Raw genomic sequence first — 16641 nt, 5'->3', positions numbered from 1 at the left:
TCTTATTATCTATCCCTTTCTTAATGATTCTCACCATTCTGTTTGCTTTTTTGACTGCCGCTGCATATTGAGTGGATGTTTTCAGAGAACTATCCACAATGACTCCAATTTCTTGAGCGGTAACAGCTAATTTAGACCTCATCATTTTATATGTATAGTTGGGATCATGTTTTCCAATGTGCATTACTTTGCATTTATCAACATTGAATTTTATCTGCCATTTTGTTGCCCAGGCACCCAGTTTTGTGAGATCCTTTTGTAGCTCTTCGCAGTCTGCCTGGGACTTAACTATCTTGAGTAGTTTTGTATCATCTGCAAATTTTGCCACCTCACTGTTTACCCCTTTTCCAGATCATTTATGAATATGTTGAATGGGACTGGGCCCAGAAAAGATCCCTGGGGGACACCACTATTTATCTCTCTCCATTCTGAAAACTGACCATTTATTCCTACCCTTTGTTTTCTATCTTTTAACCAGTTACTGATCTTTGAAAGAACCTTCCCTCTTATCCCATGTCAGCTTACTTTGCTTAAGAGCCTTGGTGAGGGACCTTGTCATAGAATATCAAAGTTGGAAGGGACCTCAGGAGGTCATCTAGTCCAACCCCCTGCTCAAAGCAGGACCAATCCCAAACTAAATCATCCCAGCCAGGGCTTTGTCAAGCCTGACCGTAAAAACCTCTAAGGAAGGAGATTCCATCACCTCCCTAGGTAACCCATTCCAGTGCTTCACCACCCTCCTAGTGAAATAGTTTCCAATTGGGCCACTGTGTTGGGCCACTGTGTTGGGCCACTGTGGTGTTTTCCCCGCCACAGGGATGTTACATTTAATTATATTATGGTCACTATTACCAAGCGGTCCAGCTATATTCACCTCTTGGACCAGATCCTGTGCTCCACTTCAGACTAAATCAAGAATTGCCTCTCCTCTTGTGGGTTCCAGGACTAGCTACTCCAAGAAGCAGTCATTAATGGTGTCTAGAAATTTTCTCTCTTCATCCCGTCCTGAGGTGACATGCACCCAGTCAATATGGGGATAGTTGAAATCCCCCATCATTAGTGAGTTTTTAACTTTAATAGCCTCGCTAATCTCCCTGAGCATTTCACAGTCACTATCACCATCCTGGTCAGGTTGTCGGTAATACAGCCCTACTGCTATAGTCTTATTATTCAAGCATAGAATTACTATCCATAGAGATTCTATGGTACAGTTTGGTTCATTTAAGATTTTTACTTCATTTGATTCTACACTTTCTTTCACATATAGTGTCACTCCCCCACCAGCACGACCTGTTCTGTCCTTCTGCTAGATTTCGTACCCTGGTATTACTATGTCCCATTGATTATCCTCATTCCACCAAGTTTCTGTGATGCCTCTTATATCAATATCCTCATTGAATACGAGGCACTCTAGCTCACCCATCGTATTATTTAGACTCCTAGCATTGGTATATAAGCACTTTAAAAACATGTCACTTTTCAGCTATCTGCCATTACGTGATGTAATTGAATGTTTTTTTTTCATTTGACTGTTCCTCATCGGAGCGAAGATGCTGGGGCAGAGGAAGGGAAGGGCACACACAGGGTGGGGGAGTCAGTGAAGCCTGCCAGGGTGTGGAGGGCTCTAAGGCCTGGCGCCTCTGCATTGAGCTGATGTGTCATCACAAGGAAAAGGGGGATTGCAAAAAGCCCAGGAGGAGGGAGACCTGTAGCAAACTCCAGCCCTGTCCACTAGCTATGCCACCTGCACCGACCCCAACAGCCCAGGGTTAAGGCCATCAGATTCTAACAGGCCGGCTCCAGGAGACAGGCGGTGCTGCTGGAGGCCAAGCCAGAAGCGTCTTCAATGTTGGAGAAGACAGGACTGCAGGCCCAACAACAGAGAATGTGTCACCCCAGCTCCCTCTGCAGCTGGCAGCCGGAGACGCAGCCAGGGGCTGGACAATCAGGCCTGCTGTTGGGCAAAGCTGGGGTGTGAAGTTTTAATTAGCCATGCTAATGAGGCCCTGGAAGTGCTTGGGCTCTCCTTTCAGCTCAGACCCCAAGGGAACATGGGGGTGGGGCAACCGAGCCACAGGGCCTATGTTCCTAAGCTAACCTCCTGCAATGGCTTTGAACTGCTGGGGCCAAACTTTGGCCATGCAGAGCTGCAGGGAGGCAGACACTTAGAGGACAGGACTGCCCAGAGAGCCCCCGGCTGGCACACACCAAGCCCCTCTCCGCAAGTTCTGGCAGCCATGGCAGGAGTTCTACGAAGGACAAGCAGACCTGTGGCCCCCCTGCCCTGCACTAGAACAGGTGCCCGGGTTTGGGCTGGCATGGGGGAGGGAGCTAGGGGGAGGGAACAGCAGCAGCCTCTCCTCTGCCATGGCTGACCGGTGACGTGCCCCAGTCAGTTCACCCCCCAACCTCTCCCGGCTGGAGCTGGGCTCAGTTCCCAGCTCTGCTCAGCCACACCCCGACGGGGGCAGTACTGCAGGGAAAAGGGCCCGTTTCAGACAGTCACATGGCGGGGAAAGGCCTGGGTGCAGCACTCGAGCCATAAACGAGCAGGAAGCCCAATACCCATCTGTCGCAGCCCCTCACATGCCTGGGACCATGGGGTGGGGGAACGCCCAGTGTTCTAGCTCACACAGCAGCGACCCTGGGCCAGAGAGCAGTGTACGTGTGTTCCTGCACGCACGGCCCCCCCCCAGCCACCCCCAGCTCTGCCACCGAGCCACACTTGGTTGCAAGGGGAGGCTGAGCCCTGACTTGGCCATGAGCTGCTCAAGGCAACATCGCCCAGTGCAATCCATGCCTGGGGAGGGCAGGACTCCCAGCTCTCGCCCCCCCGCCCCTGCCACCCCTCCAAACAGATGAAGGGCTGCAGTGTGAGCTCTGAGGTGCTAATAGAGCCAGGGAGCATGGCAGTGACCCGGCCAGGTGCCCACTTGCCCACAGCAATGCCATTGCACAAGGGACAGTCACTCACCTGCAGCGTGTACCAGAAGGTGAGCGTCAGGGAGCTGGTGGTTTCGTTGACAGGGTAGTGCCCGGGGATACCTGTGCAGAACATGATCATGTTGACCAGCGCCAGGAAGCTCTGCCAATGCTGCACCTGGTCCAGCAGGGCTCTGGGGGGACAGCAGAGAGCACCAGGACTGTTGTGATAACTGGACCCACAGAAGAAGTGAGTGGAAGTTACAAAATTTCAATAGCCCACCACTACAAACACTGCTGGGGAAAGGCACCAACAGCAAGGCAGCCTGAACTAGTCCAAACAAAAAGGCCCCTTGATGGAACTCGAGGACTGCGTTAACACCACGGCTGGTACACAAGAACAGTGCGGGACCGGAAATCAAAGGCCAAAATGGGTGTATCAGAAATTAGGCCTAATTGGTGAACAAAATAAAGAGGGGATGGGCTATTCCACATACCACTCCCTTCAGGTGCTTGCAGAGAAAAGCCTCTGGGGGAAAATCATCAGCAGAAGAATAAGCTGTCTACTGACAATTGCTGCAGCAAGCTTTATCATGGCTGCCACTCCCACCATCTCCTGGGATCCCAGGATCTACCCTAACATTGCGGGGAGGGGAGGGCTTTTGTCATCCTGGGCCTGAGAGACGTCCTGGCCAGGCCAGGCCAGGCCAGAGAGGGGAACCCAGATGACATTGCCACCTGTGTCTCTAATGGTTCTGGCTAAACTCCCAACCACCTGGGATGGAGACTATCATACCCCACATGTATACTTTCTCTTCCCATTTTATTTCTTCTCTCTCCTATAGCTCTCCTTTTGCCTCCTGGCTCAGCAGAGTTTGGCTGAGCCGGCCAATACTGTCTATTCTGCACCACTGCTGAAAGCTTGTGACTAGAGAAGCAACTAAAATCAATGCCCTAAATAGCCCAATGCTGGTACCAGTTTGCCAGGCCTTGGAGTGGCTGATAAGAATCATAGAATATCAGGGTTGGAAGGGACCTCAGGAGGGCATCTAGTCCAACCCCCTGCACAAAGCAGGACCAATCCCCAACTAAATCATCCCAGCCAGGGCTTTGTCAAGTCTGACCTTGAAAACCTCTAAGGAAGGAGATTCCACCACCTCCCTAGGTAACCCGTTCCAGTGCTTCACCTTCACCACCCTCCTAGTGAAATAATGTTTCCTAATATCCAACCTAAACCTCCCCCACCGCAACTTGAGACCATTGCTCCTTGTTCTGTCATCTGCTACCACTGAGAACAGTCTAGATCCATCTTCTTTGGAACCCCCTTTCAGGTAGTTGAAAGCAGCTATCAAATCCCCCCTCATTCTTCTCTTCTGGAGACTAAACAATCCCAGTTCCCTCAGCCTCTCCTCATAAGTCATGTGCTCCAGCCCCCTAATCATTTTTGTTGCCCTCCGCTGGACTCTTTCCAATTTTTCCACATCCTTCTTGTAGTGTGGGGCCCAAAACTGGACACAGTACTCCAGATGAGGCCTCACCAATGTCGACTAGAGGGGAACGATCACATCCCTCGATCTGCTGGCAATGCCCCTACTTATACAGCCCAAAATGCCGTTAGCCTTCTTGGCAACAAGGGCACACTGTTGACTCATATCCAGCTTCTCGTCCACTGTAACCCCTAGGTCCTTTTCTGCAGAACTGATGCCTAGCCACTCGGTCCCTAGTCTGTAGCGGTGCATGGGATTCTTCCGTCCTAAGTGCAGGACTCTGCACTTGTCCTTGTTGAATCTCAGATTTCTTTTGGCCCAATCCTTTAATTTGTCTAGGTCCCTCTGTATCCTATCCCTACCCTCCAGCTTATCTACCACTTCTCCCAGTTAGCGTCTGTGACGGTACCTCCCATAAGGCTTTATGGAAATATGCTTTTTTATATATATAACATAACTAGAATGTGTTTTATGCTACATGCGCCATGTAACATATCTCTGTAAAGGTTACGATTTACTGAATGTATTAATCGTATTTGTATGCATGTATCATTTTTGTATTCGACGTTATGAATGTTGGCTGTGTACTGGCTTGATTTCTAAATAACCTTAGTAGAGCATTTGGTCAGCTCCTGGAGAAAGGAATGTTGAAATTAAGTACCTAATCAAGAAACACTTAAAGGACAATGGATCTTGGAATGCTCCAATCCACATAAGAAGTCTACTTGAGGACGTTCAAGGTAGCATGTAAACAATGGATGCTACCTGTAAAAACTGAGTCATGCATGGACATGTGACATGCCCAGGTGACTCCAAAACTCCATCTTGGAGCTGGACTTTGCATAGGAGAGAGGAGGGGGGTCTACACCCACAAGAGAAAGTCTATTTAAGCCCGTGGGAGACCCCTCCATTTTGTCTTCAGCTGGCTAAAGAGAGAGCCTCTCCACCCCCAAAGATACCTAAAAGAAACTGGAACAAAGGACAGTGACTGCAAGGGGTGTGAGTGATTGCTGGACCCAGGCTAAAAGGAGACTAGTCTGTAAAAGGGAGCATTCTGGAACTGGTGAGGATCTTATCTGTATTCAGTTTGATTAGACATAGATTTGCGCGTTTTATTTTATTTATTTTGCTTGGTGACTTACTTTGTTCTGTCTGTTACAACCTGAAACCACTTAAATCCTACTTTCTGTATTTAATAAAATCACTTTTTACTTATTAATTAACTCAGAGTATGTGTTAATACCTGAGTGGGCAAACAGCTGTGCATATCTTTCTATCAGTGTTATAGAGGGCGAACAATTTATGAATTTACCCTGTATAAGCTTTATACAGGGTAAAACGGATTTATTTGGGTTTAGACCCCACTGGGAGTTAGGCATCTGAGCGTTAAAGACAAGAACACTTCTGTAAGCTGCTTTCAGGTAAGCCTACAGCTGTTAGGGGATGTGATTCAGACCTGGGTCTGGGTTTGCAGCAGGCTAGCAAGTCTGGCTCAGACCAGGCAGGACACTGAAGTCCTAAGCTGACAGGGCAGGAAAGTAGGGGCAGAAGTAGTCTTGGCACATCAGTTGGCAGCTCCCAGAGGGTTTCTGTGATCCAACCCGCCACAGCGTCATCTGCAAACTTGCTGAGAGTGCAGTCCATGCCATCCTCCAGATCATTAATGAAGTTATTGAACAAAACCGGCCCCAGAACCGACCCTTGGAGCACTCCGCTTGATACCAGCTGCCAATTAGACATGGAGCCATTGATCACTACCCATTGAGCCCGACAATCTAGCCAGTTTTCTATCCACCTTATAGTTCATTCATCCAGCCCATACTTCTTTAACTTGCTGGCAAGAATACGGTGGGAGACCGTATCAAAAGCTTTGCTAAAGTCAAGGAATAACAAGTCCACTGCTTTCCCCTCATCCACAGAGCCAGTTATCTCGTCATAGAAGGCAATTAGGTTAGTCAGGCATGACTTGCCCTTGGTGAATCCATGCTGACTGTGGGCTGGGCCTGTGTTTCTCCAGCAGTGAGGATGCAAGAGAGTCAATATCATAGACAGAAGCTGCAGCCTCTCTCTCTGCTGCTCTTTTCTCTCCCCCTTCCATGTGTGTTCGTCTGGTTTCATCTTCTAGGAAACAGGATCAAACTTCAACAGCACCAGCTCCAGCCCAGCTCCACTAACCCCAAAAGGCCAGTTACTCCCGTCTCTGACACCATCTACCAGCCTGTCGAGTGAGGGGGTGGGGTCCTTCTAAAACAAGGGATGTTGTTACAACAAAAACCTGACTAAATACTTCACATTTCAAAGGCTTCAACTGGTTTTCCTTCTTTTCCTGTATCTTTAATGAAAGGTTGAAGGGTTGTTCCTGGTGTCTTTACCTTGGGACGGAGCAGTCCGAGGTCTCTGGATAGCAAACCCTGACCCTTGTTTAACACTGGACAGTTTCAGGGTCATGTTAACACTAGGGCTGTCATTTAATCGCAGTTAACTCACACGATTAACTAAAAAAAAAATTAACTGTGATTAAAAAAATTAATCGCGATTAATCGGACTGTTAAACAATAGACTACCAATTGAAATTTATTAAATATTTGTGGATCTTTTTCTACATTTTCAAATATATTGCTTTCTATTACAACACAATACAAAGTGTACAGTGCTCACTTTATATTATTACTTTTTTACAGTGCAAATATTTGTAATAAAAATGATAAACAAAAGAAACAGTATTTTTCAATTCACCTCATACAAGTACTGTAGGTACAACTGCTTTATCATGAAAGTGCAACTTACAAATGTAGGGTTTTATTGTTACATAACTGCACTCAAAAACAAAATGTAAAACTTTAGAGCCTACAAGTCCACTCAGTCCTACTTCTTGTTCAGCCAATCGTTAAGAGAAACAAGTTTGTTTACATTTACGGGAGATAATGCTGCCTGCTTATTTACAATGTCACCAGAAAGTTAGAACAGACATTCGCATGGCACTTTTGTAGCCGGCATTGCAAGGTATTTACGTGCCAGATATGCTAAACATTCATATGCCCCTTCATGTTTCAGCCACCATTCCAGAGGACATGCTTCCATGCTGATGATGCTCATTAAAAAAATAACGTGTTAAATTTGTGACTGAACTACTTGGGGGAGAATTGTAGGTCTCCTGTTCTGTTTCACCCACATTCTGCCATATATTTCATGTTATAGCAGTCTCGGATGATGACCATTTTGTTCATTTTACGAACACTTTCACTGCAGATTTGACAAAACGCAAAGAAGGGACCAATGTGAGATTTCTAAAAATAGCTACAGCACTCGACCCAGGGTTTAAGAATCTGAAGTGCCGTCCAAAATCTGAGAGGGACGAGGTGTGGAGCACGCTCTCCGAAGTCTTAAAAGAGCAACACTCTGATGCGGAAACTACAGAACCCGAACCACCAAAAAAGAAAATCAACCTTCTGCTGGTGGCATCTGACTCAGATGATGAAAATGAACATGCATCGGTCCACTCTGCTTTGGATCGTGATTGAGCAGAACCTGTCATCAGCATGGATGCATGTCCTCTGGAAGGGTGGTTGAAGCATGAAGGGACATATGAATCTTTAGCGCATCTGGCACATAAATATCTTGCGACGCCAGCTACAACAGTGCCACGCGAACGTCTGTTCTCACTTTCAGGTGACATTGTAAACAAGATGTGGACAGCATTATCTCCTGCATTTGTAACCAAACTTGTTTGTCTGAGCAATTGGCTGAAGTAGGACTGAGTGGACTTGTAGGTTCTAAAGTTTTACATTGTTTTATTTTTTAATGCAGTTATTTTTTGTACACAATTTTATATTTGTATGTTCAACTTTCATGATAAAGATTGCACTAAAGTACTTGTACTACGTGAATTGAAATATACTATTTCTTTTGTTTTTTACAGTGCAAATATTTGTAATAAATATAAACAAAGTGAGCACTGTACACTTTTTATTCTGTGTTGTAATTGAAATCAATAGATTTGAAAAATGTAGAAAACATCCAAAAATATTTAAATAAATTGTATTCTATTATTACCGCGCGATTAATTTTTTTAGTTGCGCGATTAATTGTGATTAATTTTTTTAATCGCTTGACAGCCCTAGTTAACATCTTTGGCTTTTTGGGCCCATATATTCCATCTACATGAATACAACAGCCCCCTGCGCTAATAAGGACCCAGGGCAAGGCCAAGCCCCACCGAAAGCACGGATATGCCACCGTGGCTGGGTGCAATCTCTGAAGTGAGGCTGTGCTGGTGCAGCTGGCTAGTCCGGACTCAGTCCCCCTTAAAATTCCCTTCTAGTGAAGAAGCCGGGGTAAGGTGCAGGCCCCGGTATGCCCACAGGCCTGCTCACCAGTGCAGCAGGCTGCCTCAGGAGGGGATGGGGAGGACGACCGGTCCCATGGGCTCCTCCATACACACTCAGAGGCGAGGTGGGAGGAGCAGCAGGTCTACCAAATGTGCTGTCCAGCCAGCAGACTGATCTCAGGGGATGGTCCGTTCAGCTCAGCATTTGAAGGCGACGTTCCCCCTTCACCCCCGCCCCCCAGGAAATCTGACACAGCACCATGCAGATTTGCCCAGCCACAGTGACGAGGAGGGGCGCAGTAGAGACCAAGTACCTGCTCTCTTATCCCCAGAGGGCATCATGGCATCAGTCCAAGCGGACATTCCCCCTCCACAAGAGCATGGGCACTTCCAAGGCAGCGCCAAGCCCTTGGATCCCCAACTCACCGGGAATGGTTCTCTCCCAGGGCCACGGCAATACGGCAGATCCCATGTGACGTCTCCATGTCTCCACCCTGGACAGCCTGGCGCAGCTGCTCCTGGAGGCCCAGCACGGGGGGAATGAGCTTCAGTAGGGTGTTCACGTACCTGCCAGCAGAAGAGAGCTTGCATCAGGTACAAGGAAACATTCACCCACCCCACAGGCCCTGTCCCCTGCCAGGAGATGGTCTCTCCTTCCCTTCCTCCCATCACACGGCCAAGTCTCTGGTTAAAAGTTACTGGTTAAAAGATAGGAAACAAAGGGTAGGAACAAACGGTCAGTTTTCAGAATGGAGAGAGGTAAATAGTGGTGTCCCCCAGTGATCTGTACTGGGCCCAGTCCTATTCAACATATTCATAAGTGATCTGGAAAAAGGGGTAAACAGGGAGATGGCAAAATTTGCAGATAATACAAAACTACTCAAGATAGTTAAGTCCCAGGCAGACTGCAAAAAGCTACTAAACTGGGTGACTGGGCAACAAAATGGCAGATGAAATTCAAATGTTGATAAATGCAAATTAATGCACATTGGAAAACATAATCCCAAATATACATATAAAATGATGGGGTCTAAATTAGGTGTTACCACTCAAGAAAGATCTTGGGAGTCATTGTGGATAATTCTCTGAAAACATCCACTCAATATGCAGCGGCAGTCAAAAGTGAACAGAACGTTGGGAATCATTAGGAAAAGGATAGATAATAGACAGAAAATATCCTATTGCTTCTATATAAATCCATGGTACACCTACATCTCGAATACTGTGTGCAGATGTGGCGGCCCCATCTCAAAAAAGATATATTGGACTTGGAAAAGGTTCAGAAAAGAGCAACAAAAATGATTAGGGGTATGGAACGGCTGCCGTAGGAGGAGAGATTAATAAGACTGGGACTTTTCAGCTTGGAAAAGAGACGACTAAGGGGGGATAGATAGAGGTCTATAAAATCATGACTGGTGTGGAGAAAGTGAATAAGGAAGTGTTATTTACTCCTTCTCATAACACACGAACTAGGGGTAGCCAAATGAAATTAATAGGCAGCAGGTTTAAAACAAACAAAACGAAATATTTTTTCACACAATGCAGAGTCAACCTGTGGAACTTCTTGCCAGAGGATGTTGTGAAGGCCAAGACTATAAACAGGGTTGAAAAAAGAACTAGATAAATTCATGGAGGATAGGTCCATCTCAATGGCCGTTAGCCAGGATGGGCAGGGATGGTGTCCCTAGCCTCTGTTTGCCAGAAGCTGGGAATGGGCGACTGGGGCTGGATCACTTGATGATTCCCTGTTCTGTTCATTCCCTCTGGGGCACCTGGCATTGGCCACTATCAGAAGACAGGATACTGGGCTAGATGGACCTTTGGTCTGACCCAGTACGGCCGTTCTTATGTTCGCCTTCTCGGCTCAGACGAGCCAGAGGTTGGCTCCTCATCACCAGAGGGATACTCTCCTCCCATCAGCAGGAGATGGGCTTGAGGAGGAAGTCCACGGGGGAGCCAAGGCCCTCCTGGACCATTCCCACAGCTTAACTCCTCTGGGAGAGAGGGGCCCAGAACCAGCATCGATACAGAACAGGCCTGTGGGGGTAGTCCCCAGCCCTCAGTCACCTCTAGGCTCCCCAACAACTCTCCAGCAGCTCGTGCTGCCCTGGGCAGGAGCCATGGGAGCTCTGGCCCCAGAAGAACGGGGGAGGGGGGGGAGATTAGTCATCCTCCCCTCCAAACTCTGTGTGCATGAAGGAGCCATGGGCCACTCTGCCATGCTCCTGCCCTCCCCAGGCAGGGTGGGCTGGCAGCAGAGCACAGCTACCAGACACTGGTCCTGTGCAGAGGCTCAGGCAGCTCACGCGCAGGGGCCTGCCTTGCAGCAACATCACACCAGTCAGCGTTCACACAAATCCATCGATTACGTCAAGGCAACGCTTGCCCCTCGGTCGCTGACTCCCCAGTCCTGCTCCGCAGGGAGCTCCGGGGAGGTACTTTCTGGGCCATTTGTAATGGAACGCCACCTGGTAGCTCCAAGTGAGCAGAACACCCAAGCCTAGGGACAGTGCCCTGAAAGCAGGGGTGGCAGTCCCCTGGCACCATGCACCTCCATCACCATTACACACCACGCTGCATGTGGGAGACACACTTGCTGCACCTGCACCGAGGCAGACCAGAGCAGCAGCTCCCACTGAGAGTCCAGCACTCAGGCCCCACTCCACATGGACACTGTTTGTACCCGCCCCCCAAGTAGGGGAGTGAGTGAAGTTTCCCAGGGAGAAACATCATCCAGATTTCACAAGCGGCATCAGGGAGGTCATGGCACCTGGGCAGTGCCTGCCTCATATGAATGACGGGCACCCCGCATCCGGCGCTAACAGAGCCTCTCCGAGCAGGCATCCCTGCGTGCGCAGTGCAGTGCAGTGCAGTGGTACTTTACAGCAGAGAAGGCACTGCATGCGCCCTGTCACATCCTGCCCTTCCCCAAGCCAGCCGTGGAGGGCTCTTGCCCCTCTTGCTGAGCTGGCCGCCTTTTCCCTCGATCAACTACTGCGTGCACGCCCATCTCCCAGGCCCCCGACAGCTGCCCCCACACAGCGCCGCAATTCCACGCATGTCAATCTACTCAGGGCTGCCAATAACGGATTATAACCATGGCGACAAGCGAGAAGTGACAGGGAAGAGCAGCTGATGGCCCCCAGAGAGAGGCTGTGCTGGAGGCGAATATGCAGCCTGTCAGTTACCTGGTCACCGAGGCATATTATCTGGAGATGCAGCTGTTCCGCCCTCCCCTGCCACCCTCACCCAGTGATAGAGAACATGCAGACACACAAGCTGCACGCGGTGTCCAGCACCCCCTGGCCCTTACTTGAGAGTGCCACTGCCAATGAACGAAGCATGGCCAGTGAAGTATTGGCTAGGACCAGTGCAGAGTGCTCTCTGGGGGCATTTTTATTATCTCTTCTGTAAGAGAAGGAAATGTAAAGAATTATGATGTACATGAAGGCTGAGATTTTGTGGCCAAGGAGTCTGGACCTTCCAAGTGAAGGCTCCAGGGGCAGGATGAAGAGTGGGGGGTAAATGCTTCCCCCACAGATCCTTTCCTATTTCAGAGACATGACTCTGCCAAGTCTTTAAAATGCTGAAAGACTCTTTACAAGCCCATGGAGCTGGCAGGGCTGGGCTGAGGGCTCCACTTGATTCAAAAGCAGTCTTCACCCTGAAGACCGAGAAGAGACCCCTCTGAAAACCACTTAGAGACCTCCCAGAACCCAGAATCAACAACATGGTCTCCTCAAACCACACTGGTGTGGAGATCTCAGGGACAAGGATAGAAAGATATAAAAATTAACATGGCACATATCAAATGGATTAAAAGCTGGCTGATAGATCTCAAAATGTAACTGCGAAAGGGGAATCATCACGTGGGCGTGTTTCTGGTGGGATCTCGCAAGGCCGGGGGTTGGCCCTTCACTATTTAATTTATTTGAATCAATGACCTGGAAGAAAACATAAAATCATCGCCGATAAAGTTTGCAAATCACATAAATATTGGGGGAGCAATACATAATGAAGAGAACAGGGCGTAGATACGGAGCAATCCGGATTGCTTGGTAAGCTGGGTACAAACAAACAATGCAGCGTTTAAATACAGCTATATGTAAATGTACACATCTAGGAACAAACAATGCAGGCCCCACTTACAGGATAGGGACTCTGTCTTGGGCAGCAGTGACTCTGAAAAAGATTGGGGAGTCATGGTGGATAATGAACTGAACACAAGCTTGCAGTTGGACGCTGTGGTCAAAAGAGCTCATAGGATCCTGGGGTGCATAAATGGGAACCTTGAGTAGGAGCAGAAAGGTAATTTTACCTCTGTCTTTGGCACTGGGTGCGACTGCTGCTGGAATCCTGTGTCCAGTTTTGGTGGCCACAATTCAAGAAGGATGTTGATAAATTGGGGAGGGTTCAGAGAAGAGCCATGAAAATGATTAAAGGATGAGAAAACCTGCCTTAGCGATAGACTGTAATCATCACCCCTCAACCTTCTTTATTAAGCTAAATAGATTGAGCTCTCTGAGTCTAAGTATCTACATGGGGAACAAATAGTTACAAATGGGATCTTCAGTCTAGCAGAGGAAGGTCTAACACCACGCAATGGCTGGAAGTTGAAGCCAGACACATTCAGACTGGAAGTAAGACGTAAGTTTTGACAGGGAGATATTTAACCATTGGAACAATCTACCGAGCGTCGTGGTGGATTCTCCATCACTGGCAATTTTAAAATCACGACTGGATGTTCTTCTAAAAGATCTCCTCTAGGAATTATTTGGGGGCAGCTCTCTGGCCTGCATTGTACAGGTCAGACTAGATGATCATAACAGTCCATTCTGGCCTTGGGACCTATGAAAATAAAACGGGGGCTTGTGCCTTTACCATATGGCAAAACCCAGGACAGAATGGGCCTGGGGAATCTGCACTAAGCAACTAGCACTGAGGACGTGTAACGGCAGGCAGAGAGCTGGCCACCCCAAAGCGAGAGACATTAGGATTCTGTGCCAGAGAAGATCATAGAATCATAGAATATCAGGGTTGGAAGGGACCTCAGGAGGTCATCTAGTCCAACCCCCTGCTCAAAGCAGGACCAATCTCCAGACAGATTTTTGCCCCAGATCCCTAAATGGCCCCCTCAAGGATTGAACTCACAACCCTGGGTTTAGCAGGCCAATGCTCAAACCACTGAGCTATCCCTCCCCCCAAGATGGATTTTGTTGCCCTGAATGACCTGGTGGAAGAGCCCCAGTATAAAGGAGGCTGCTCTCTCCTGAGCCCTGCTATCAAATTCCAATGCAATCAAACTGAGGACAGATCCTCCATCTAACCACCAAGCGAGGAAAAATGTCCCTCATTCTTCAGCCAATCTGATCTTCCCTGACCAGCAACCAGCAGCAGAGCTAAGGGACTTCTGATCGACGAGTCTGTGTGTACTCCACCAGGGGACGCTCTGGGCCTGGGCCTGCTCTCCTAGAGGAGCTTCCTCTTCTGGGATGGGAATCCAGTAGCCTGGTTACTGGAGAGGAGAGACCAAGAACAGCAAACGAGGACACCACGTGATCCACCCAGCACCTTCTCAGGGGACAGGAACTGCCCATTTCAAATGGCAAGCCTTACCTCCTGGCTCCCATCTCCCCACATGCTGGTGTGGAGTGGCGATGTGTCATCCTACTAGCAGAAAGAGACCAAAAACCTAAGTAATATCTCCCGGCCAATAGAAGGGGCTGGGCAGTGTAGATGTACCCGATGTCTCTCTGAATGAAGCTCCTGACAGTCTGAAATGCCAACATACCATGCCTAGTGGGGCTGTCGTGGTAAGAGATGGAACTGCTGGCTAGAGACAGACTGCGCGGCAGCATCTTGCCTGGGCCCAGGAAGGGCTGCTCTCTGAAACGCCTTATAGCTGAAGGCTCCCTCATCCAAAGTGCTAATGTTTCTCTCCCCACTTGCCATGCTGCCCATGATTGACACTGAGCTTCATCCAACCAAACAGCTTCCTTAGCCTGCTCTCAAACTCCAGCACAGACCGACTGCCATCCCGGGAGAAGTGATTAGGTGCCCTGCTCTGCTCCCGAAGCCCCGAACAGATCCCACTCACCCTGCACCAAGGGAAGTGACACCTTCACGGCTTGCCCTTGCCACAGCCTGGTGAAACTCCAGTAAATAGATGGCAGAGAGGTGCTGAAACCAGTGGAGGGGTGTCTCAACAGGCCCCTTTCCTTCCAAAGGACAGTTCCTTGTGGGAGCAGAAAGGGCACCGACTCCACTGGTCTCATCCCACCATGTGGAGATGACATTAGATATCGAATGGTCATTTCAGCTAAGGTTCCAGGGACCTGTGGCTTGCCATCAGCACTGCAGAGATGCCCAGGGGGCAGAGGGTCCCAAACTCCAGGAGAGCACTGGCTGGGAGAGTCTCCTTGCCCAGTGACAAGCTGAATTCCATGCCGATCCCATAGCGTGAGCCAAAGAGAGATCCCAGCAGATTAGCTCCATGCTGACAGCACTTTATCAGAATTAAAAATGAACTTCAAAGGGTCGTCTGGTCACAGATTATCTCAGTGAAGCAGGCCGAGGGAATGGACGGGAGGGGCTCAGAGGACCCAAGCAGAGGGAGATGGGAGGGGAGGCACACCTCTGAAGGCCTTTGAACCGTGAGGAGCACAGTCAATGGCAGAGAGGGAGTGGTCAGGGGACAGAGAAGGAAGAGTAGAAATAGATTAATAAAGTCACAGATTCCAAAGCCAGAAAGACCCATTGTGATCACAGGTCAAGAACTGGAAGTTCATGTTCCACTGATTGTTATTCCTGAAGGCATTCCGCGCCAAACAATTAAAAATTCTACACACACACACACAAATTCTGCACACAATATTTTAAAATTCTGCTAATTTTATTTGTCAAATCAATGTGGAGGCTCCAGCCTGGCAGCAGGGAGCACAGGCACTGGCTGCACAGAGCTGGGAGATCACTGTGCAGCTCCCCTATCCCAGGACATGGACTCAGTGATGAGGCTGCACCCAACCCAGACAGCGCGAGGACTGGGCCTGCCCCAGAAACACCCCAGTGCCCTGCCCCTCCGTGCCAGGTGCACCAGGTGTGGGCAGGCAGGCTCAGTCCGGCAAGTGTTGAGGGATCCAGGTGTGGGTTGAGAGCGTTCTGCAGGAAGGTCTGGGTGTGGGGGGAGCAGGGCTCAGTGGGGTGACAATCTAGATGCAGCTGGTTGGAGCTCAGTGAGGTGGGGATCCGGGTGCCGGTGGCTCATCGGGGTGGTCTAGGTACAGGGGGAGTGGGGCTCGTCAGGGGGGTGTGAAGCTCCGCGGGAGGGTCTGGGTATGAGGGGGTCTGGATGCACGGCTGTTGGTTGGATGAGAGAGCAGCTCCCCGTACAGTGATCCCTTCCCCTGCAGCTGAGGAGTGATGGGTGCAGAAAGCTGGGGGGTGGGGGAGTTTGCAGAGCTTCCTACAGCTGGGGGGGAAATCTGGGGGGTGGATCTGCCCCAGACGTCGTGCCGGGGAAGAGGAAGTCCTGTCCACCCCAGCCCAGCCGGGACTAGCAGCTGAGCCTGGCGCAGGGTAGGAGCCACCAGCCAGGTCTTCCCCAGTCTCTCCCCCTGCCCTACTGTGATTTACTTCTCTGCCGGCTGCCATGGGCACCCGAAACATACTGCTGGGGAAGGTCACATAACTGCTCGTGACTTCCCTTTGCTTCCCCATCAGAAAGTCATTTTTCCTCAGGGAAGCAAAGAAATCTGTGGGGGACATACATTCTGCGCATGCGCAGTGTCGTAGAATTCCCCCAGGAGTAGACTGTCCACCACGACCCCCAAATCTTTTTCAGAGTTCCTACTTCCCAGGGGGCCAGAACCAGCCCTCCTTGGGGAGGTGAGTGACTCACTGTGTGGA

The 16641-nt window shown here is 49.4% G+C and overlaps 1 protein-coding gene across 1 annotated transcript in view; it reads right to left on the bottom strand.

The window, feature by feature from the left end:
* The window catches only part of IPO13 (importin 13), a 60082-nt gene that overhangs the window by 24180 nt on the left and 19261 nt on the right, over positions 1–16641 (bottom strand). The window contains exons 3-4 of the mRNA XM_065409204.1: positions 9163–9303; positions 2975–3116 (exon numbers count right to left, since the gene is read on the bottom strand). Coding sequence (XP_065265276.1) covers positions 2975–3116; positions 9163–9303 — 283 coding nt within the window. The remainder of the gene's footprint in view (positions 1–2974; positions 3117–9162; positions 9304–16641) is intronic.

Source organism: Emys orbicularis, chromosome 8, assembly GCF_028017835.1.
Source record: "Emys orbicularis isolate rEmyOrb1 chromosome 8, rEmyOrb1.hap1, whole genome shotgun sequence".
Classification (NCBI taxonomy): Eukaryota; Metazoa; Chordata; order Testudines; family Emydidae; genus Emys; species Emys orbicularis.
The sequence above is the reverse complement of the archived record's forward strand: the minus strand, read 5'-3'. Positions and strand labels throughout refer to the sequence as shown.